Source organism: Pongo abelii, chromosome X (genome assembly GCF_028885655.2).
Source record: "Pongo abelii isolate AG06213 chromosome X, NHGRI_mPonAbe1-v2.0_pri, whole genome shotgun sequence".
Taxonomy (NCBI): Eukaryota; Metazoa; Chordata; class Mammalia; order Primates; family Hominidae; genus Pongo; species Pongo abelii.
The window spans coordinates 77,703,923-77,728,579 of NC_072008.2; the positions used below are offsets into that span (position 1 = coordinate 77,703,923).

General features: G+C 47.6%; 2 protein-coding genes and 1 long non-coding RNA gene across 5 annotated transcripts in view; 1 reads left to right on the forward strand and 2 right to left on the reverse strand.

Moving 5' to 3' along the window:
* LOC129052956 (doublesex- and mab-3-related transcription factor C1) overlaps positions 1-20,595 on the reverse strand; it is a 71,772-nt gene extending 51,177 nt beyond the window's left edge. The window contains exon 1 of one of the 2 annotated variants that reach the window (XM_054544723.2): positions 20,300-20,595. In XM_054544723.2, coding sequence (XP_054400698.1) covers positions 20,300-20,360 — 61 coding nt within the window. In that variant the 5' untranslated portion in view covers positions 20,361-20,595. The remainder of the gene's footprint in view (positions 1-20,299) is intronic. The other variant, XM_054544724.2, reaches the window with a different exon arrangement.
* On the forward strand, positions 14,768-15,692 carry FAM236B (family with sequence similarity 236 member B). Of its 2 annotated transcripts, none has more exons than XM_009234989.3 (3): positions 14,768-15,025; positions 15,215-15,378; positions 15,533-15,692. In XM_009234989.3, exons 1-3 carry the CDS (start codon positions 14,804-14,806, stop codon positions 15,558-15,560), a joined length of 414 nt encoding a protein of 137 aa, XP_009233264.3. In that variant the 5' UTR covers positions 14,768-14,803; the 3' UTR covers positions 15,561-15,692. The 2 variants fall into 2 exon arrangements, with proteins under 2 accessions (XP_009233264.3, XP_024096755.1); XM_024240987.2 differs by having other exon boundaries at positions 14,850-15,025; positions 15,203-15,378.
* LOC134760900 (uncharacterized) lies at positions 18,461-20,056 on the reverse strand. Its single transcript, XR_010138969.1, has 2 exons — positions 19,888-20,056; positions 18,461-19,773 (listed from the first exon to the last, which is right to left on the reverse strand). It is a non-coding gene; the product is annotated as an uncharacterized LOC134760900 (long non-coding RNA).
* Positions 20,596-24,657: the final 4,062 nt, after the last annotated feature.

Sequence of the window (24,657 nt, forward strand, 5' to 3'; positions counted from 1 at the left end):
GACATGACAAAACAAGAAAGCTAAAGACCAATATCCCTAATAAGCATGGATGCGAAAACCCTCAACCAAACACTAGCAACACATTAAAAACATCATCCATCACGATCAAGTGGGATTCATCCCAGGGATGCAAGGTTGGTTCAATATATGTGCAATGTAATAAAAGGGATGCCTCACATCAACAGAACAAAGGACAAAATCCATATGCTCATTTCAATAGATGCTGAGAAGCATTCAAAAAATGTCAACATCCCTCCATGATAGAAACTCCCAGCAAAGTGGGCAAAGAGGTAAAAAACATACCTCAACAAAATAAAGGCCACATATGATAAACCCAAAGCTAATATCATACGGAATAGGAAAAAGTTGGAAGCTTTTTCTCTAAGATTTGTAACAAGAAAAGAATGCTCACTTTCACTGCTTAAATTCAACTTAGTATTGGAAGTTCTAGCCGGAGCAATTAGGCAAGAGAAAGAAATAAAGAGTGCCTGTATTAGTCTGTTCTCACGCTGCTGATAAAGACATACCCGAGAGTGGGTAATTTATTTTTTAAAAAGAGGCTTAATGGACTCACAGTTGCACGTGGCTAGGGAGTCCTCACAATCATGATGGAAGGCAAAAGGCACATCTTACACGTCGGCAGGCAAGAGAGAAAATGAGAGCCAAACGAACGGGGAAACACCTTATAAAACCAACAGATCTCGTGAGACTTATTCACTACCGCGAGAACAGTATGGGGGAAACCGCCCCCAAGATTTTATTATCTCCCACCAGGTCCCTCCCACAACACGTGGCAATTATGGGGCCAACAATCCAAGATGAGATTTGGGTGGGGACACAGCCAAGCCATAACAGCATCCAACCTGAAAGGAGGAAGTCAAATTGTCCCTGTTTACAGATGACGTGGTCTTATATAGAGAAAACCCTAAAGACTGCACCAAGTAACTATTAGAACTAATAACTGAATTTGGTAAAGTTGCAGAATATAAAATCAGCATACAGGAATCACTAGCATGTCTGTTTGCCAATATAGCAAGCTATCTGAAAAAGAAATCAAGAAAGTACTTCCACTTACAATAGCCACAAAAAAAATAAAAAATAAAATCCTAGCAATAAACTTAAGCAAGGAGATGAAAGATCTCTACAGTGAAAACTGTAGAACACTGATAAAAGAAATCGAAGAGGACAAAAATAAATGGAAAGAGATCCCACATTCATGGACGAATTAATATTGTTACAATGTCCATATTAACCAAAGTGATCTCCATGTTCGACATTTGACATCCCTGTCAAAATACCAATGACAGTCTGGATAGAAAAAAAAAATCCTATATTTGTATGGAGCCACAAGAGATGCTGATAGCCAAACCAGTCACAAGCAGGAAGAACAAAGCTGGAGACAACACACTACCTGACCTCGAAATATACAAAAGCAACCAATACAACAGGGCACTGACATAAAATCAGATACATAGACCAATAAAACATTGTAGGGAACCCAGATATAAATCCAAGCATTAAGAGCAAACTGATTTTCTACAAAGGAGCCAAGAACATACATGGAGGATAGGACAGTCTCCCCAATAAATGGTGCTGGACAAACTGTTATGTTCACAATCGGAAGAATGAAACCAGACCCCTATCTCTCACCATATACAAAAGTCAAATAAAAATGACTTAAAGACTGCAATGTCAGACCTGAAACTGTGAAACTTCTAGAAGAAAACATAGGGGAAACGTTTCACGAAATTGAACTGGGCAACGATTTTTTTTTTCAGTAAGGCCTCGAAAGCATAGGCAACAAAAGCACAAATAGACCAATAGGATTATATCAGACTATAAAGCATCTGCACAGCAAAAGAAACAATCAGTAGAGTAAAGAGACGGCTTACAGAATGAGAGAAATAGTATTTTCAAACTATGCATCTGACAAGGGGTTAATATCCAGAATATATAAGGAGCCCAAACAATAGCAAAATTCATAATAATTCAATTAAAAGTTGGGAAAAATGCCTGAATAGACTTTTCTCAAAAGAAGATGTGCAAATGGCCAACGGATATATGAAAACAGTCAACATCACCAACCATCAGTGAAATACAAATCTAAACCGCAATGTGGTATCACTTCGCCACAGTTAGAAAGGCTATTATCAAAAAGACAAAAAGTAACAAACGCTGGAGAGGATGTTGAGAAAGAGGAACACCTACGCACTGTTGGTGGGAATGAAAATTACTACAGTCATTATGGAAAACAGTATGAAGATTCCTCAAAAAATTAAAAATAGAACTGCTGTGTGATTCAGCAACCTCATTACTGGGTATATAGCGAAAGAAAAGGAAATCATCACGTTGACGAGACATCTGCACTCCCGTGTTCGTTGCAGCAATATTCACAATAGCCAAGATATGGAATCAACCTAAATGCCCATCTACAGATGAATGGATAAAGAAAAATGTGGCTTGTATATACAATGGAATATTATCCAGCCATAAAACAAAATGAAATCCTGTCATTTGAGGCAACATGGGTGAACCTGGAGGACATTATGTTAAGTGAAATAAGCCAGGCACAGAAAGACAAACACCACATGACCTCACTCAGATGTGGAATCTTAAAAAGTTGATTTCATAGGGCAGAAACTAGAGTAGCGGTTACCAGAAGCTGGGGAGGGAAGGGGGTGTGGGGCAACGGGAGAGGTTGGTAAAAAAGTAAAAAGTTACGGTTAGACATAAAGAACGAGTTCTGGTGTTCTATTACACAGTAGAGCGAGTATAGAAAATACCAATGTAGTGTATACTTCAAGATTGTAAATCCAGAAGATTTTAAATGTTAACACTGCAAAGAGATGATAAATGTTTAAAGTGATGAATATGGTAATTACCCTGACTTGAAGATTACACAATGTGTACAGGAGTTGAAACATCACACGGTACCCCATAAATATGTACAATTATGTGTAAGTAATACATTTTTAAATCATGAATGAAAAAAAAAAGAAGTTTAAGAGTGTGCCTGAAACTCTTACAGATGGAAAGCTCTGTAAGGGTAGAGCTCATTACTGTGCCGCCAGCCCTCAGTGTGACCTTGGCGCGTGGAACTATGGTGATTCTATCCCCAGTGCGCAGAGTATCTCTGACACCTAACTCAATAAGCGTTTATTAAATGTAAATAAAACCAACCAAACAAAAAGAAAACTGAGGTAAATACTAACAACCTCGCATGGTTGTGGTGAGGCCTGAATAAAGCAGTCTGTACAGACACCCCAAATGAAAAGTGTCCATACGAGAAGACACAAGAAAAAAAATGCAAACACAAGTGAGAGACTGGGAGCAAACATCTTCTTCAATTATAACAGACTAAATAATCACATTTGCAATATACAGAGAGCTCTGATGAGACAACTCAAGAAACACATGCGAGAACAAACAACAATAGAAGAGCTAACAAACAATCTGAGCAGGCCATTTATAGAAATACAAACGGCCACTATGAAAGGAATAGGAGCTCCACATCACAAGTCATAATGGAATTAAGATAACAATGAGATTCCACTTTTCAAACTGCAACTTGACAAACATTTAAAATTATAATGATACCAATCGGGTATCATATACTGAGGTTCTGACGCTGGTAGTGTGAATTGGCACAGATTCACGCTATGCACCAAATGCTGTGCACGCCACATTTGGAGTGCCATTTGTCAGGGATTAAACAGTTTTAATATATTTACCCTATGGTGCATCCCCAAATTCTTTCTTCCTCCTGACACCAATCTTAACTAGAAGTAGGGTGGGAAAACTGATGCTTCCTAGACCAGAGCCCTGGGGGCTCAGATGCCACTGTCTCAAGGCCCATCACAGGGTCCTAAAAGGGCTCTGTCAAGCCCTTGACAAACCCTTGGGCATCCTCAAGGCCAGGACCTTGGAAGGCTCCCGTAGGCTGAGCCTGAGCCTTGACTGAGCAGCCTGACTCAAAAATTACAGCTAAAAACCTCAGGGCTCCGTGAGACACAGTTTTCTACACCCATGCTTCCCTCAAGCGCCCTACGTTGGCTTCCACTAATGCACAGAAGAGAAACCTGGAGTTTGATTGTGGATCCCCAGCAATGCTGGGGTTCTGCTCACTGGGAATTTAGGGGTAGTTTCAGGGTTGTCTACTCACTGAGTTTCTTGACATGAAGATGGAGCTGGTGGGGGTAAAAATATAATTGGCAAGTACCCCGGTTTGAATTTCAGTAAACCTTAAAGATAACAATGCAGAAATAGATCTTTCCTTAAGTCTTTAGGCTTATATAAGTAGAGTAGCATGAAAATCAGAAACCATCACTTTCAATTCGTCATTTAATCATCCACGTGAGAGTCGCATTGTGGGGCTGGAAGCTGATCAGAGTGGGTTCAAGGGAGAGTCGGGAGAGAGGAAAGGGAAGCGATGATACTAGTCAATGAGGCATCTCAGCACTTGAGGGAGTTTATGAGAATGTATCAACTGCTTGAAAAGAGCGTACTCACCTACAGGAGGGGAGGGTGAAGATCCAGGCCAGGGACACGGCGATGGGTTTTCAGGAGGGGGACAGGCCCTGAGCCAGAGGCCCAGCGCAATGAAGAGTTCTGCCGGCCTCTGACAATAAGTCCTGTCAGACACCACATGTACATCGCACTTCTCAGAAAACATGACCTTCACTGGCATTCCTGCTGCTGCTGAGTCCTGATCTGACTGTATGGAGAAAGCCGCATCCCCCAGACTGGCGCCCTCAACTTTGCAAGGTGGGCAGCTCCAGTTTTTAGCCTTCCCAAGGAAGAGCAAACTCTTGAGGACCTGGTGAGCCTGATTTCCCTCCAGCGTGGCAGATAGTCAGCCCCAAGAGAGCTGGGATCTAGATCTCTAGAGTTCATTGCTGTATCCCCAGTACCTGCAACTGATCCTGGTGTACACATAACAGGCCCCCAGCGAACACCCGATGAATGAAGGAAGCAATGTTAGTGCTGGCTAGAATGATTTTTCCCTATTTTCCTGAACAGAACTGGCTCAGCTAAAGACACTATGCCCTTGGTTTATTTTGCCAACACCATAGAGGACCAGGCTTGCCCAGGGAACCTGCTCTTCTGAGAGGGTGTTGGAGGAGCTGGTTCCAGGGAGCCCTGGCATGTTTCACCAAGTGCTTCAGGCGAGAGCCTCTGCCTCTCTCACTGCTCACCGCCAAGCCCACCAAGAGAACCTCAGGCCAGGCCAGAATCCCCAGGGCTCCCAAGGGTCCAATTGTCACTCTGTTTTCCTCCCTAGGGGAGGATACCGGACACTCAGAAACTGAGACCACGGGGGCCGCAGACACAGAGCCGTGAACGGTGACCAAGCCCCTTTGGCTGCTCCATGCCCCTGCTCACCCCAGTGGGCGTGAAATACATACTGGCACACTTGACTCTTTTGGTGTTATGATATTTGATGTCCCTCTCCCCATGAATATCCACCTCCTGTGATTTATGGTTTGCCTCTTTCGGTGAAGGTGGCAGGGAAGGGGGTCACTGTGGAGAGAGAGTTAGGCATGGGTACCTAGCCAAATGGGTTGCTGTCCTTGTACCTTGGAGCAGTACTGCATGTCCCCCAGTCACTTTTGCGATAGCACAATGGTCGATGGACAGTAAACACGCTACTGGTTTCAAACACTTCATATAGGGTGGCTGATGGGCACTGACTGAGTGATAGCCCTTGGGCCGGGGAGGAGGGCTGTAGGTTGAGGGACGGGGAGGTGAGGTCAGAAGGAGAGAAGATGTCGCAGAATCCACAGGAAAGGCTTCAGAGGCATTAAGTTATAATCTGACCACAACAACCCCCACCTCAAGCTTGGAGAGAGCCCCTCCAGCACATGGCCTCATACCCATCACCTCAGGTCGTTTGTCTCTTATTATGACACCGTGTCTCTTTGTAAGCTGCCCCTGATATATATTGCAAGAAAATAGCAGCAGTGGGAAGAGCTGAGTCTGGTGGATGCTTCCCAGAACTGGAAAAAGCCCAGGCTTCTCGGGGATGGCTCTGCTCCTGGCTAAGGTTCTGCCATGGGAGTCCAGCCACCTGCAGTCCCAATTCCCACAGCCTAATGGAACCACTGGGTTCCTAGGAAACTCACAAGTTCACAATGCCACCCCCCAGCTTGACGCATTTGGCTCTGAGACACACCTGGGAAACGTGGAGTCCAGGGGTCCTGAGAGCCCCTTCCTTCTCTTCTGTTTCCTACTTTTAGAGTATTGTACTACTGAAATATTTCAAACCTACAGAAAAACAGAGAGAAGAATACAGCAGCCACCATCCCTACTTAAAAATGCTTTGCTACATGTGCTTCACATCTCTCTCTGCTTTTGAGTTAAATACATTTTGGAGACACACAAACCATCCCCAATCTATACTCACTCCTCTCCTCCCTAGAGTAGGTCCCCCATCTTAGGCGTCTGAACACTTCTGGGTCTCCACGCAGCTTCAGAGCAGCTCCTTCTCTGGCATGGGTGCTCCCACGCTGCCTTAGAGATGTTTCTGTGATGTCTGCTGGAGAACATGGGGGGATTCTACCCAGAATCCCAACCCAGAGGGTAAAAGCAAGAACATCTCTGCAGCTTTCACAGATAACTCTGGACCCAGCCTCTCCCACCTATACCCGTGTTCTCCTGAGGTGGGCCCTGTCTCAGTGGGAGAGCTGAGCCCTTCACCTCTGTTTTACCAGGAGGAGCCTGGAGCACCATCCTGGGTCCCAGTCCCACTCGAGTGATGGGTGTGTGCTTCAGTCACAGGGAGCAGGTCCATTTTCAGCTGCTGTGACATCTCACGGGCTCAGTGGCCAGGAGTAGCTGATAGGTTTGGGGAGGAAGGCAAGGCCAGGCAGACTCGAGTCCTGGGCCTGCTGGAAGAGAGGTGGGATCAGATAGATGCAGGCCACATAGCACAGTCCAAGGTGGCCCATCAACCATTTGCTCCGTCAAGGTGGTTGATACCCAAAGGGGCTCACTATACTGAGGTGGGTGCAGGAGCAGGTGCGGTGGGCAGCCTTCCAGAATGGCTTCCAAGGATCCCCCTTCCTGGCACCCATGCTCCTATGGAATTCCCTCCCCTTGAGGGTGGGCTCGACCTAGTGACTTGCTTCTAACCAACGAAATTTGGCAAAGGTGATGGCGTGTCATTTCCATGCTTAGGCTATAACAAGACTGTGACTTCTGACCTGCTGGCATTCATTCTCTCCCTCAGGCTCTTCTTGCATGCGTGTTTGCCCAGATGGAGAAGGCCAGCTGGCGAGGAGCTGATGAAAGTCTCTGGCCAACAGCCATAGAGGAACTGAGGCCCTCAGGCCAGCGACCCACTAGAGCCTGCCAACAATCACATGAGTGAGCTTGGAAGTCTATCTTTCTCCAGTTGAGCCTACAGATGAGGAACTGGATCCTGCCAACAGCCTCATGAGTGAGCTTGGAAGTCGATCCTTCCCCAGTCAGGCCTACAGATGAGAGTGTTGTCCCTGGGCTGGCAGCCTTGTGAGAGACTGGGAAGTAGAGGATCCAGTTAAGCCATACCCAGATCCCTGATCTACAGAACTCTCAGAGAAAAACTGCTTATCATTTTAACTTGATATGCTTGGGGTAGTTTTTTATGCAGCAATCAATAACAATTAAGACAGCAGGAATATCTGGGGGCTAGGGACTGGATGCAAGACACAGAAGGCTCCATTAAGGCTGGGAGGGGTTCTCAGGTGCCAGGGTGGTGCATGGTGCACCCACGTTTTAGTCAGACCTGGAGTCAAGTCCCAGCTTTGTCAATAAATATCTGTGTGACCTTGGACAAGTATCTTGAAGTCTCCGGCCCCAGATTACACCTCTGTAAAATTTGACTGACATTGAACTTGCAGGACCGTTGGAAAGATAAGTGTCAGCTTACGTAATCCACATGACAGAGTGTCTGATGTGTATTAGGCCCTCAGTAAGTGGCAGCCATGAGTAGTAATATAGTTGACCTGGGACCCTGCATCCTCCTCTTGGGAGCTCCCGGGTGACTCCAGGTCATTCCAATGCCAAAAAACCAAAACCAAAACCCAAAAACAGTGCAGGAAAAATATCTTCCTAGCAAGTAGGACAAAGGCGTCTGTTCTCCAGGAAGAGAGGCCCATCACAATGGATACTTTTCCAAAAATTCTGGTGTGAGGGAGGCAGCCCCAGAAGGCTGCAGCTCATAGGCCATATCCCTTATGCAAAGGACCAAATGCTCTCCTGCCTCCCTCCCTAGATTCCTCTCTTCCTCCCTGCCCCCATCCATCCCTTCCTCCCTCCCTCCCTCCGTCACTCCCTTCCTCTCCCTCTCCTCACTTTCTCTCTCTCTCTGCCTTCCCCTCTCACCGAGGCCTGATTCCAATATCTTAACCCCACAATTCTGCCTCTTCGCACTCATCTGACCCCTACTAGAAACCCAGCCCTTCTTTATGTCATCCTGGTTTTATTCTAGATGAACCCATATCAATGTCCTCATTATGCACTGTTTGCCAGCTTCCCCGGCCACACAGGATGGTACCCGATCACTGGCTTCTAGGGAACAGCTTGGGTGGGCATCACTCTGACCTCACCATTGCGCTTTAGAGTTGGTGTGTTTAGAAGGCCCAGTGTATGCACTGTAGAAAACTGCACAGGGACGGGAGCCCAGGACTCATCCTGGGCCAGCAATGGAGACTTCCTTCTATACCATCCAGATCCAAATGAGATGATTCTGTGAGAGTCCCTTTCTATCCAGGACATTGTCTCTCATCCCTCAGACTTTCCATCTGGACGTCTCAACTCTGTTCCTCTCCTACAGCCTCGTCTTTCTCCACAGCATGGCTAAAATTTGCCTTCAGTACCCCCGAAAATAACTGTCAATTCTGCCCTGCCTCAGGGCCTTTGCATTATGGCTCTCCTCTGGAGCCACCATTTCCTTACTCAGCCTGTCACTTGTCCTTTTGATCTCTGATGTTCCTACCCTCAAAAAGAACACGTCCTTCTTCCCTTGGTAGCATGTCTCCCCTCCGCTATGCCGGTCCCAATCACAGTCTCCTCACTTGACTGTCTCACCATAGTGATACATTTTCTCTCTGTGTTACCTTGAGGAAGTTGCTATACCTTTCTGGGCTTCCATTTCCCTATCTATATGATGAAATATTTGACTAACACACAAACATACTGTATACTCTTCTCTATCGTAGCATTTCTCATGCTAGACTGCCCCCTCTGGCATGTTAATTTGCATGACTGTCCTCACCCAGGTTCTCCTCTCTGGAGCATGAGCTCTGCCTTGTTAGTCCTGGAACAGCCAGTACCTGGACACAGGGCTTTACCTACAGCATGGCACCAATAAACCTTTATTGAAGAAAACAAATCAATGAGCATGTGTCCGCCAGAGCTTTGCTGTGCCTGGACTCTCTGATCTGGGATAAGGGTGAGAAGTATTCCTTTTATTTCCTCTAGCTTGGAGCCCAGAGCCTCCGGCTCAGCGGGAACCAGATGTTTTCAATGTCTGGACTCAGCGCTGTCTTCCTGGAGGTGCTGAGGCCTTTTCTCCAGTCCAGAAATGAATCTGGGCTGGCTGAATGTAGGTAGGGCAAGGGATATGAGACTGTGTGGGACACAGATATGGATGAAGCTGCCACTGCAGCTTAAGAGGCTCAGGCCCAGGGGACAAGATTTGAGGCCACCTTGTTCCCTCCTTCCTTCCCTTGGGCTCGGAGGGAGGACCCTTGTCTGCAACGATACCACCCTCCAACCAATCCAGTGGGTTACGAGGGGCCGTAACTTGGAAAACAGCAGTCGAAACCCAAGTGGTCATAGGGGATTTAGTAGAGCAGGGCTTGGTGACAAGGGGACCTCACCTCTAGAACACACACACACACACACACACACACACACACACAGAGACACAGAGAGAGAGAGAGAGAGAGAGAGAGAAAGACAGAGAGAGAGAGGGAGCGAACGCCAGCCCGGAGCCCCACACCAACACAGGCTCACACAATGTATCCTCAGAGGCACAACACTGCTGCTGATTGGGACCTGGCTGCCATGAACCTCAAGCTCAAGCTGTTTGCCATGAACCTCCTCAAGCTGTTTGCTCCTCAAGCCCATTTGCACAGGCTCTTGATTTCTAGAACCTCTCAGGTTCAGGGGAAGACAGGTTTCATCTGTCAGTGTTAGTCACAGTGTCCCACTTCACTGTCTCACCATAGTGATACATTTTCTCTCTGTGTTGAGCAAGTTGCTATACCTTTCTGAGCTTCCATTGCCCTACTGACATACTGAAATCTTTGGCTAAATGATCTCCAAATTCTTGTTCTTCTCACACATTTAGTGACCCCGTGGCTTAGGGGACTGCTACAACATTCACAGCTACCTGCTGTGTCAGCCAGCTGCCTAGTTGCAAGTCCCCTGATGGCACTGCTGCCCTGGGGGCTACTATGCCTCCCATGAGCCCCAATGCAAGTATTTTCAGTATCCTCTAAGGATACCCTCACTACCCACTAAGATACTGCATGACACCATTGGCATCTCACCCTGCCTAAAATTGCTTCTTTTCATATCCCAGAGCTACAGAATGGGTGGGCAGCTGACTACAGTCTCCCAGGCTAGGTCTTTAGGAGACTATATACATATGTATCACTATCTTATGTCCCATGACAGACTTCAGAAACTCTAGGCCAGGGCCTGGATGCAACCCATAAGATCCTCAAGGGCTGGACCTTGGAACTCAGGCCAGCCCCTGATTGAGCACCCTCATTCTAGAGAAATGCAGCAGAGGAACTCAGGGTCTCCACTGGGACACACGTTTCTAATCCAGCACTGTTTCATGGTAGCCAACCTTGACTGCTACAAGTGCACAGAATAGAAACTGGGTCTGCTTATGTGCAGTTTCCAAAATCACCTCAGTGGCCTGGTCTTTGTGCTTCAAGTGCTGTTCCTCCTCTCCCTTTCCCTGTCTAATTTCTTTCCTCACGCATTTCAGGCATCTAATCCTCTGGGAAACCTCCACTGACTCCATTAACATCCCCAAGGCTGAGTGGGTGCCCTGTCTGAGCCTTCTCATGGACCCCAAAACTTCCTCCTGTCACTCTCTGTTGTACTCTGTTGTGCCTTTCTCGGCCTCTCCCCAACCAGCCCACTGGAGGCGACATCTGAGTATGGGCTTGCAGGCATGACCAGCCCTGGACCTTCACAGATTCTGTAAGGAAGGCTCTGTCTCGACACCTTTCATATATCAACCACCAGATTAGCAAATAGTTAAAGGGATGAATAACATCAAGAGCGATGGTGAAGGACAATGAACACTATCCTACACTGCTCCTGAGAGAATAAATTGCTGCCACCTCTTTTCAGATCCATTTATCAATGGTTACTCAGTGTTGAAATATTTGTAGGGTTTTGTGCCAAAGTTCTATTTCTGTGTATCTCTTCTAGAGCGACACATCCTCTGCAAACAAAGATATTGGAAAAACTTTTGAGAACTTTAAAAGTTGAGGAAAAAAATGTGAAGGTCCTTGTGTATGGAAGTAGTTGAAGAATTATGGCATATCACTTAGAACACTATGCAGAAGTTAAAAATGATGAGATAGTTCTCCATGAACTGACAGGAGAAGTTCACCCAGACTTGCTGTAAAATGCAAAAATCAAGTGCCACACAATACGTGCATCCTGAGCCAGTATGTATCTTTTGGCCCCGTAAAAGACAAGCATATGTTTCTATTAGTGCATGTATGTGTATGTAAATGCATCGATTCAGGAATTTTTGAGGAAACACGTTAAACCATTGCTGAGGGGGCTGGTGACGGAGAGGGGTGGACAAGGGAGACTATTGTTTTGTCTGTATTGTTTTCGTACACAAGGATTATTTGCATAAATAAGACAGTACTGTAAACAGGTGATATACCTGTACTTACTAGGTCTTTAATAAAAAGAAACTGTTATTATTTGTAATAATAAGAATCACTTCACCTCTTGCAGGAGCTTCTGCGAAACTTGCGTGCAAGTCAACAAAATTGTATTGAGATCCTCTCATGTACCCAGTGCTTTCACACATATAATTTACCTGTAATTTATCCAGTTCAATCTCAGGGCTGGCAAAATCCAGTTGATCCCTACTCCCTGTAACACCCACTCCAAATTAAAAAACCAACTTTTCCTTGAATCCCTACACACTTGTTTAATCTCAGCTGAGGGAGACATGGTATAAAGCTGGGGGCTGACATCGTAGCCTTTCTCGATATAAATCCCATCCATCCACAGGGTGGTGCGGGGCCGGTCTTATCACCATCACTCACAGCCCCTCCCTGACTCTTTGCAGAACTCTGGGTCCATTCAAGGCAGTTGCACAGAGGCAGCTTATTTTCTCAAAGGAGATTCGGGAAAAAAAAAGGAAATGTTACTGGGTGGGACAACAGGGTTGTCCACCTCACCTGCCATCAGGCTTCGGGGACTGAGCAGCCTGGCTTCCTGGGCCAGCCCGGGACTCGTTTCTTTGAAACATCGCTAGGTTGGTGTATTAGTCCGCTCGGGCTGTCATAACAAAATACCACAGGCTGGGTGACTTAAACAACAGACATTTATTTTCTCACAGTTCTGCCAGCTGGAAAGTCCAAGATCAAGGTGCTGGCCGATTTGGTTTCTGCTGAAGGCTCTCCTCATGGTTTGCCTCCTTCTTGCTAAGACGTCACATGGCCTTTCCTGGGTGCATGCAGTGCAGAGAAGAAGAGACATCCCTGCTGCCCAAATGTCCCTGCAGAAGCACAGTTGTCACTACCTCGAGATACTGACAGATACAATGAGCTCTGTGGCGTCTCTTCTCATAAGGACACTAACCCTGTCGGAGCAGGGCTCCACCCTTATGACCTCATTTAACCTTAATTGCCTCCTAAAGCCTCTAGCTCCAGATACAGTCCCATTAGGGGTCAGGGCTTCAATATATTAATTGCAGGGTGGGGGAACGCAATTCAGTCCACAGTAGTTGGCAAGGTTTTGTGTTGCGGGCCCTCACTTTCTGGCGTTTCTGATTCCCTGCTGTCCAAATGTCCCTGCAGAATCACAGATGTCACTACCCTGACATACTGACAGGTACAACTGGCCCTTCATCCTGCCTAAAGCCACCTCCTACCACATCCCAGGGTTACTAATGAGGAGGTGAACTGGGTCTCCTAGCCCAGAGGCCCTGCTGATCGATGTCACTGCCTTAAGCGTCATCATAGACGTTAGAAACCCTGGACCAGGCCCTGGGTGCACCCTGGAACAGCTTAAGAGAGCAGAACCTTGGGATGGTTCCCCAGGACTGATTCCAGCCCCTGAGAAAACTCACTCAAAAACTGCAGCAGAAGGGGCTCAGGGACTCCGTGGGGCACAGTTTTCTCATCTTGTTCTGCCACCTGGTGGCAGTTGGCTGCGTCTACAAGGAAACAGGTGGAAGCGCCATAAAACCTGGGCCTTTCTTCCTGGGAATTTCCAGCAGTTTGGAACAGCCTTCCTACTCAGAAAATGAGTTTCTTTATATGAGAATGAAAGTTGTGCTGGGAGATGACAGTGTAGTTATTTGGGTCTTCATTTCTATTCATTTTTTAAATTAACAATTTAAACCTAGCTTTTATTAAGCATTTAAACACAACTTGCCGGTTTGGTCATTTTAATCACATAGCTAGTCATATACAACTATAAGAAACATTACTTTCACTTGTTCATTGGTTCATGTTCAATTAACTCCTAAGTTTCAGTGGAGTGGTGTAGGAGAAAACCTAACTGGAGTAGATTCAAGGAGAGAAAAGGGAGATAGGACAGACAATGAGACCTGCTCACTTCTTGGAGGAGTTTCTAAGTATTTCACAACACTTGCCTGGAAATTCACAAGATTTTGGGGAGAATTTTTGTACACATCAGAGGGAATTATGTATTTACATGAAAGCTAAGGGCTCTTTACCTCTGATTTGCACACGAATCCTATGAATCACAGGGCTGTCTGAAACCATTTGAACCCTTCTCTCTGCAGCATACGGTACAAGTGACCGCTCAGGCTGTGTTTCAACACCTCTAATATTGCTAATCTCATTACCTTACAAAGCCAGCGATGGCCTGGCTGGTGGGAAGGACATCTTCGTGTGAATCGCATCTGCAGCATCTGTGGTCTTGTTAACCTCTTTCCCGGCTCCTTCCCCTGACCTTGTCTCTCTGCAATTCTGGGTCCATCTAGAACTCTGGTGTGACACCCCAAGAGCAGATGTGATGGCTGAGGTCCAATCATAGGCTTTTAGTGGATATGTATTCAGGGGCAAACACATAATGCTGCATTTACCTCCACACTATGAAGATATACAGAGCCTTCAATACACATCGATTACTCATAAATGTCTACGTCTTAGGTATCAGGATCACTCTTACAATTTCATCTATAAGGTTCAACTGTTAAATGTGAGAAAAACAGTGCACAGTAATGTGACAATAGTGTCCACATGAATGAAGTAGTTCCAGTTTCCCTGGGACTGAGAGCTTTCCCGGGACAGGGGCCTTTAAGTTTTAAAACCGGAATGGTCCCACTCATGGCAAACTAGGACCATGTGTGACCTTGGCATGCAATGAACCATTCATGGCCAAATAAAATGAGCTACCTGTAGAAGACCTCTACACATCACGTTCTCTCGAGGAGGACCCTCGGGGCTGTTCTGCTCAGCAAGCAGAAACGTGACGCGAGCCTGCTGGGAGGGCCAGGAGGAAGAAACAAAGGAAAGAAACATTGGAGGAGTGGGAGTAAGAAACACAGGAACAGACGGAATGTGACATACCAGAAATGTATCCCCTGCTGGAGCACAAGGCCGTAGGAGGGAGGGACGATGGGGCAGGGGCAGAGGGGCTGAATGGGGCGTGGAGGGGGCAGGCCCTCGGCCTCTTTGCACCCGGCAGAGTGACGAGTTTCGCCGGTGTCTTCATTGAAGTCCTGTTGGTCCCTACTGGCACATCACATACTCCTGGAAGCATGATCTTCACTCCCTTCCTTCCACCTGCTGACCTGGTGAGTCTGGCTTCCCTCCATTGTCCTGGAATGTCCCCTAGGAGGCTGGGCTTTGGTCTGTGCAGGTCACTGCTGCATCCCCAGCCCCTGAAAGAGGGCCAGAAATGCACACAACAGTCGCTGGATGGGGTGAAGGAAGCCAGGGATGGGAGGGACCATTAGGATCTGGCTATTTAGTCTGTCTTTCAGAATGTGAAAGGGCTGCAAAAAGACCCTGAGGAATGGGTGGCTGTGTCTGACACCACGAAAGACCCATCCGGTGGCACAGGCTTGCCCAGGGAACCTGCTCTTCTGCGAGGGTCTTGGAGGAGCCGGTTCCAGAGAGCCCTGGCATGTTTCACCAAGTGTTTCAGGTGAGAGCTCCTTCGGAGCCAGCCTCTGCCTCTCTCACTGCTCACCACCAAGCCCATCTGCCTCCCCTTCCTGTTCCACCAAGAGAACCTCAGGCCAAGCCAGAAATCCCCAGGGCTCCCGAGGGTCCACTTGTCACTCTGCTTTCCTCCCTAGGGGAGGACACCGGGCACTCGGAATCTGAGACCACCGGAGCCACAGACACCGAGCCATGAGCCATGAACGGTGACCAAGCCCCTTCTGCTGCTCCATGCCCTTGCTCGCCACAGTGTCCCAGTCACCAGGCCTGAAATAAATGCTGGCACGCTTGACTGTTTTTGCTTTGTGGCATTTGATGTAACCTTCAACACGTCGGGTGAAGTGGGGGTGGTCAGCTTTGGTGGTGGTGGGGTTGTGGAGGGAGAGAGCTAGCATCTTCCTTAGCCCTGTTGGGCTGTCCGCCCTCCTCCTCGAGGCAGCGCTGCTTGTTCCTGGGTCCTGGTGGCAATGGGCTGTGGCCAATCAACGGTGAGTTTTCCACAGCTGGCAGCTCTGACCCTGGTGAGGCACTTACGTGCAGGAATGACGACGGAATAACATCTCTCTTCCCCCAGCAATGCGTACGGTCTTCATATCGGAGGAAAACTGGGCAGTGTTTACATGCGGAGGCGGGAGGGTCATGTGGAGGAAGAATCTGTGGATCTCAGAAAAGGCGTTAACCCCTATACTGACAAAGAGCTCCCAGGCCCCCCTACCCCACCGCAAGACAGAGAGCCCTTGCAACAGACGACCTCGTCTCCACCTACGCATTGTTCGTTTTCATAAGAGGAGGGCTTCATTTTTTCTTTCTTTTGCCTTCCTGAGGTGACCTTGATATGTGCTGCAACACAGTATCAGCAGGAGAATTCTACAAAGGGGGTTGGAGCATACTTGTTCCTTTAACCTGTTAGAAATTGCAACGCAAGCAATCGCCAAGGTCAATGGAGAGACGGCGGGCCTTTCAGACACACAGTAATGGGTGGGAGGACCTCATAGAGGCCCACGTCAAATTACATTGATCTGTTTACTTTCTGAATGAGGAGCTGAGTCCCACGGGTGATCCCAGAGTGGGGTCCTCAGCTTTGCAGGCTGGGCAGCTCTAGTGTCTCAGCATGCCCAGGGGAGAGCAACACTCTCAAGGACCCACTCCCACAGGAGGCTGACCCATCCTCCCTGCTGGCACATTCTCTTGCTTCTCTCTCATTAAGACTGAAATAAATCTGGAAGTGTTTGGTGGTTTTATGGGTCAATATCTTTTTACACCTCTTGAGAAAGATATTTAGTTGGGATAGGGTTGGCTGTTGGAGATGGAGAGGAGCTTAAGACATACATACGTATCTGGACTCACGTATGTGGTTATAGTCATGGGACAGCATTGCTTCTTCCTAAGTACCTGTTAGGACTGTGACCTATAGACAATGCTTTTTCCACAGGTATCTTGCTATGGCCTCGAGGAGGGCAATTCAGTGTAACAATGCAGAAAAAATATCATCTCTCCCTGCCCAAATGCATATACCCTTCATAACTGACAATGTTTATTGGCTTCAAATGGAGAGCAGGCGGCTCGGGATTTTGGGGAAAGGCCTCAGATTGAGGTACACATAATCAGCTCCAACTATCCCCACCCCAAACTAAGACAGAGCCCTTCCAAAACCCTTTCCCCATTCACCTCAGATTTCATGTTTTCATATTATGATACCCCCACCCCCACTGCACCACCCCACCACCACCACCACCTCCAGCCTTTCCTTGACGCCAGCAGAGGAATGCGAGTGAGGGGTTACAGTGTAATATTCTCTGGATCCTACATATCCTAGGGTAGGCCCTGAGAGAACTGGTGCCAGGATCCCGCGGCGTTTGTGACGAAGGGCACAAAAAGGCTTTGCAAGGCCAATGGGCAGGGATGTAAAACATGCATGTCAATCTCTAAGAACTGAAGATAATTTTAGGCTAGTTATTATGATCACTATACCCACCAGGACCATTCTAAGGCATGGAGAATACTGGTCCTTTGAAAACCACGCTGGTGCTGGCCACTGTAATTTTGGCACGGTTTGGCCTTCGTCAGATCCTTCCCTACTCAGGAAACCTCCATAGCTTTCTGGGCCAGCCAAAATCAGGTTTGAGCCATCAAGGCTCTTCCTGGCTTCGCTCCAGGCTAGTCTAGACTTATCTTTCACCCCTACAAACAGTTTTCCCTCTGTATAAACAGGATAACTTATCCATTCTAACATCTAGGCCTTTGTTTCTTAAAACAACAACTAACTGTAGTCAGATAACCCACTGAGCTCTGTCTCTCCCAGGCTTCAGGGGCGAACATCTGCTCAGCAGCTTCTGGGAATCAGCTCCGGTGAGTGCAACACTTACCCCCTTGCCCATCACTCCTTACGGATGCTGAATGTAAAGCACCTGCTGTATGCACTGTAGAAACTGCACAGGGACAGGAGTCCAGGACAGCTTCTAGGCATGCCACAGGTGGAGTCTTTTCTCTGGCTCATCCAAGAGCCAAGAGCAGCTGCTTTCCAAAGAGTCACTTTCCACTACACGTTTACTTTATTATTATTATTTTTTAATCTCTCAGCTGTGAAATCCACCAACTGAGGATCCTGGCTCCTGTACAGGTCCCCACCTCAAGATCATCTCTCCCCAGTCTCCCCAAATTCTAACCTTCCAGTTCCACTGAAGAACATGGAATGCTCCCGATGCCCACAATACCCTGCCTCGGGGACACACTGCACTTACTACTCCTTCAGTGCTTCAGATCTCAGATGGCATCTCACTGCAAGGAAGCCCTCCTTGTTCCCAGACATCCACCACCCAGGGTTAAGTGTCTCTCCTCCAGGCCCCCATACCACCTGGTCCTTATCCTCATCCCGGCAATTAATACATCAAACTGCCACATCTGGCTGATTTACTTACATGACAGCCCCATCTAGACTCTCAGATGTGGGGCAGAGGCTGAGTCTGGTGCATTCCTGTATCTCCAGCGCCCGGCACAGTGCCTCACATATAGTAGGTAGTCAGTAAATGTATGTTGAATAAATGAGTCGATGAGCAAGGTGTCTAATTCATTGAATTTTTATTTTTCCCTACATTCTGGAGAACTGGGCAAATACAAGCAGAGAGCGGTTGTAATTTTGTGCAACAGACACTGACCGGCTTTTTATTTTATCTTTTTATATTTGGGGGGGAATGATTGTACTGGTAAAGTCTCTCAAACTTCCAAAGAACAGCTTATTCCAATGCTATAATAAGTTACAGGCACAAAATGATATACTCTCCCAATTTCTGTTATGAAACAGCAAATCTCTCCTGCTAAAACCGAAACAGAGAACAATAAAACATTTGACCAACGTCATTCATAGACCTAGATGTTCAACTTAAGTACTCAGTCAAGTGTCTATGGAACAAAGGATTTTGAAAAAAAATGCTTAGGTATGGCGTTTGTTTCAACTCTGATATGATTCTGTCATCATGTAGTTTTAACCAGTTTATTTCCTGTAAATTGATCATCATTATAAAAAAAAGTTAATTAAGGCAAACAAAACTTTGCAGTATGCAAATTGAAAGCTAAATCACTGAGAAAGACAAATAGAACTGGAACACAGATACCATGGGCGGCAGGTTCTCCCTAACCCCACTCTACCCCTCGACTCTTGAAAAGTCAGGACCCCAGCACCCACTGCTGTGGGGCCGTTTTGACTACTCACAGCAAAACAAAGTGAAGACTCAGCCCCAGCCTTCACTGCTGGCAGGAGGAGTCCCTGACACTAGCCTGAGATTGCAACCACACTGGCACTGTCCCAGGTACTGATACTTGCTCCAGCCATGGCTCTAGCCCTGGCACTGGCAACTGGCACTTGCATTGGTGCTGGTGCTGATGCTTGCTTCAGCCATGGCATAGGCCCTGGAACTGGAACTGGCACTAACACTGGCACTTGTCACGTCACCAACGGCAGCTGCCATCTCGGGCACGGGGTATCTCCTCCTCTTCTCTCAATGCCTCATTTACTGCCACGGAAAGGAACTGGGGTGGGTGTCATTCACTTTGGCCACAAACTCCGGGACTTCCATCTGTCTTGTTTCCTTTGAGAGCCCCCACAAGAATACCTAGAGCGTGGGATTGCTGTGGGACACCTATTTGTGCACCAGATACTCCTGCTGCACACTAGCTTTGGTGATGAGCTTCATGGACTCCCCAAAGACGAAATGCTTTTTAGACGAAATGTGCCTCCAACACCCTCAACACCTCCCAGACCACCTCCTCGGGGACACAGCTGGCCTGCATGAAGATCGAGTCCAGAGTAATCATCAGGAGCCGGGTCTTTGGTGTGCCCTGGTCGCCTGTCAGGCCCCAAACCAGGGCAGGATCGATTTTTCTGATCAAGACATAGGAGTGCTCTGCTGGATCAAGTTCCTTCAGATAGAACCCAAAGACTAACCCGGGGAGGTCAGAGGCTTTCTTGAAAATCTCAGGGAGGAAGCTCCTGTACCTTTTGATGACATACTTCAGCATGTCTGCCCTTTTGATCGCCACCGTCTTCCGGTTCTTAACCAGCAGGTACTGCACCAGCTCAGCTACTTTCTAGCTCACAGGGCCCCTGGGCATGCGCATCAGGGATGTCGGGGGCCCGAGGGGTACTGCGGGGGCGGGGGGGCGGCGGGGGCGCGGGGCGGGGCAGACAGTTGCCTAGGGGTTTCTGGGGTCCACAAAGGAACTTTCAGAAGCACCTGAGCAGGGGCTCCATGCCTCAGAAGAAGTGCTCCCAGGGCTCCGGGGAGCACTTGGTGTCCCCGCTGCAGGCGCCCCCGTGGGGGTTTCTTGGGCAAGGAGGAGAGGAGGAGGCCACCGGGCCTCTGAGACCCGCAGGCCCTGGGTGTCACCTCTACCGCGGACGTTCTCACCTGCGGCTTTGGCTGGCCCAGGAAGCAGGAACTCTGGGAAGAGATGCGCGTCCACGGGCATTCGGCGGCCGGAGCGCTGTGTGCCAGGCCGCGAGGACAGTGACGTCGCCGCGGCTGCTGCGGCGGCTGCTGAGAAGACCCGGAGCCCCAGGGTCTTGAGTCGGAGACCGCCGCCCTCAGACCGGGAGGAGGAGGAGGAGGAGGAAGCGGGAGGGGAGGGGGCTAAGCCTCCGCCGCCCGGGTCTTCCCGGAGCTGTGGGAATGGGCGGGCGCCGCCCGGCAGTGCCTCTTCTGGCAGAAAACAGTACCGCAGGCTACAGCCTGAGGGATGCGGGGGCGCTGCTCCCAGAGGTGGGGCTGCTCATGTGAGGCTTGAAAGAGACCATAAGCCTAAAAGCCAGGCCCAGTGTAAGCGCTTAATAACTGTTACCTGTTGTTGTGATGAATCCGATCATTCTGGATTACCTTCGTATCCCTCCTTCTCTCCTGTGGAGAAGACTCCTAAGAGCGTAGGCATTTCTGTCCAGCGGCTGCCTCTGCAGCTTCCTCTTCCGATCATCTACCTGAAGTTGCTTTGCTCAGTGCCTGGCCTAGAGTAAGCACTTAGTGAGTTTTCCTTTGCGTTCGTTTCATTATTATAGTGTACATCGCATCTACATTGCTTGCACCCTGTGTGGTCATCTAGATGTGGAGGAAGGACCCGGGAACCAAGCGACCTCCATGGAGAACTGAAGATGTGTTTCCTTTTCTTTATGATCAGTGGATCTGGGGTGCACAACATCAGTTCTCTTGTGTATTATTTCTCTCCTACACAGTCTGGAAAGTTATTGTTAATTGTAATCTAACTTTGCAAACCACCATTCCCATAATGACATCCTCTTCTTACTTCTCTTACTCTCATGTCACTGCGCCTCATCCTTTCTCTACAGAGCGCTCTCTCCCATTTCACCTCTCATCTGAGATTCGGGGACCTTAAATCGACTCCTGCTTTGAGGTCAGCCCCTAGGAAGCCTGCAAATAAATAATAGCAAGAAGACTCCTCCACCCTAGCAAGTGCATTCTCTTATTGTATCGTGGTACAACTTAGCATTCCTTTCTTTCATCCTAACCTTTCTAGACAGTAACCCGTATAGCCTCCTCACACATAACAAAACGGTCGACGTTGTTGTTGTTGTTGTTATTGCTGTTATTGAGACGGAGTCTCGCTCTTGTCACCCAGGCTGGAGTGCAGTGGTGCGATCTCGGCTCACTGCAAGCTCCGCCTCCTGGGTTCAAGCTTCTCCTGCCTCAGCCTCCTGAGTAGCTGGGATTACAGGCGCCCGCCACCACGCCCGGCTAATATTTGTACTTTTAGTAGAGACGGGGTTTTGCCATGTTGGCCACGCTGGTCTTGAACTCCTGACCTCAGGTCCGCCCTCATCGGCCTCCCAAAGTGCTGGGATTACAGTCGACTTTTATATAGCAATTGTTATACCTCGCAATAACACGTACTAAATTTCCATATAATGTCCACGCTTGCACTTCAAATTTCTTCCATTGATCTAAATTCTGTTGTTGCTAATTCTGCTATAAAGATTTAGAAATTGTTTTTGTGTGATTAGAACTAATTCCCCCCTCACTATTCTTCTTTTACAAAATTTCTTGAAAATATTTTGGAAAATGTTGTCATCTATAAGAACTTCAAAATCAAAGTTTTCAAGTTAAAAAAAATTCCCTGGCTTGAATTTTAACTAGAATTTCTTAGGACGTATAGTTTACTATGAGAATAATTAACATCTCATTAACATGAGAAGATGGAGGGTCCTCAGCCACAAAATATAGCATGTTCTTCATGTTCTTCCATTGATTCTGCTTTTTAATCAGAGTACTTCAGTCACCTTTTAGTTTGCTTTATATAGCTTTTGCATAATTCTTAAGTTTGTCCATGGCAGTCTTTTTAGTTTCATTGCTGCTATGAATTGTGTATTTCCCATTATGTCTTCTAATTACTTATTTCTGACATGCAGGAAGCTTACTGGTTTTGTGTACTTTGGGGCATACGGCCATCTTAATATCCCCTCTCCTTAATTAGAATGCTTTTTCAGTGGATTCTCGTGCGTTTTCTAGGTAGGCAATCACAGTCTCTGCATATTATTAATACAGTATTCGTTTTCCCTTTTCTTATCACATTGACTAGGACCGTGGTACCCTGTTAGCTAATAGCGGTGATGTGAAACTTTTTTGTTGTCCTTGTTCCCACTCTTAACGGGAAGCACTCCGTTCATTTGGGGCTAAATATGTTGTTGGTTTTGGATACCGATTGTGACATTTATCAACGTATCGTCTGTCAGGTCCAAGTTACTCCTTCTTTGCTCTGCTTTGTCACACTAGAGATGATCCTTGTGAGTCTTTCTCCTAAGCCAGCTAACAGAATGTTAGGCTCTGGCCACAGAGAGCACTGGGGGTGACCCTACGAATCCCAGCAGGAAAATTCGTCCCTCCTGCTAGTAGCAGTCTCCCGTTTGATGATATTCACTGAAGGAGGTCAGAGACCAGTGCAGTCAAGCTCCAGCTGCACCTCCAGACCATGATTTCCCCACTATCAGTTGCCTCTGAGCAGCTCCAGCCTTCCCATGCACCACCACCACCCGCCACCTTCCTGCCTTGGTGGTCTCTTCTACAGACCAGCAAAGGCCCACACTCTCTGGTAAGTTTCGACACCACTGGCAGGCTGCAAGTTCTTTTGGCAGCTACATCCTCTTCAAAGAGGTCTGATTCTCAGCTCGGGAGGAACAGTGAACTCTCCTACTCCTTTATTGCCTGCTATTCCTCATCCTAGAGGTAGTAGCTGCTCTTTTGCAACTGCTACTCCTGGACCCCTTAAAGTTCTCTTTTGTGCCTTTTAGAGGGTAACCCCCTTCTACCACTTAGCCATGTTTTATATTCACTGTGCTCTGTCCAAATAACCTGCATGGTTTCTGTCTCCTGATTGGGCCCCGACTCACATACTGCTTATCAACCTGGAGATGTCTCCTTCTAAACCAAACTTTCTAGCAGGCTTTCTTTTCTTCTTCACCTTCGCCGCCGACTCCTCCTCCTCCTTCCTCTTCTTCCGCTTCTTCTTCTTGTTTGCAAATGTACTGTAAATTTCATCAAACGTCTTGTCATTATCGATCAAATTATTCACAAGGTTTTGCTTCCATAAGGGCTTTTTATATTTAAAGAAGCCTGGAAAAATGCAGACAACACAAACAAGAGATATGCATTAGAAACCATTGCAATGAGCAGGGTGCAGTGGCTCTCGCCTGTAATCCCAGCACTTTGGGAGGCTGAGGCACACGGATCACGAGTTCAGGAGATCGAGACCATCCTGGCCAACGTGGTGAAACCCCGTCTCTACTAAAAATACAAAAATTAGCTGGGCGTGGTAGCGTGTGCCTGTAGTCCCAGCTACTCGGGAGGCTGAGGCAGGAGGATCGCTTGAACCTGGGAGGCAGAGGTTGCAGTGAGCTGCGATCGTGCCGCTGCACTCCAGCCTGGTGACAGAGAGAGATTCTGTCTCAAAAAAAAAAAAAAAGAAAGAAAGAAAAGAAAAAAGAAATCATTGCAACGCACAGTAGTGGGAATCATACAGATTTCTTTAAAACTGTCCTTGGTGAGTCTTTGGCTGCAGACTCTCATTAAGATACTGTAAGTACTATAGAATCCTCTCTACTTTGCCCACTGAACCCAACTGCTGGCCATGCGGAGGGTTTTAGCCTGTGAGGTGAAGGAGAGCTCTGTTCCCTGGAACGCTCCCCACTGTAGTATTTGTTCACAACTGTTCTCTGTTCTCCCCACGACAAAGTCACCCAACCTCCTCAAAAAGCTATCCAATCCACTACTCTGTCCACAGACAGACCTGAGAGGGCCTCTGCAGGCCAAGGAAGGGGAAAAGCCAAGGCCAAAATGCTTTACGCTTTTGAAGAGGGGCCACCAGAGGATGACCCAAGCTGAGAGCAGTGTGCTTGCTAGGCATACTCAGGCTGAGTGACGCATTCAAGCTTCCTTCTCCTCATGCTCTCTCTCTGCTTCTCTCTGCAGCAGCATAGGCCTATGCCCTGCCTCCCTTTACCACCCCACAGACTGCTCACACTAGCCTGCTCTAAAAAAGTAAAGAAAAGGTAGAAAACGGGCAAAACTTATGGACCTACTCCCCAGAGTCAGAAATTCAGATGGCCAACAAACCTGCATGTTGTGCACATGTACCCCAGAACTTAAAGTATAATAATAAAAAACAAACAAAATCTTCAGGCCGGGCACAGTGGCTCACACCTGTAATCCCAGCACTTTGGGAGGCGGAGGCGGGCAGATCTCTTGGGGTCAGGAGTTCGAGACCA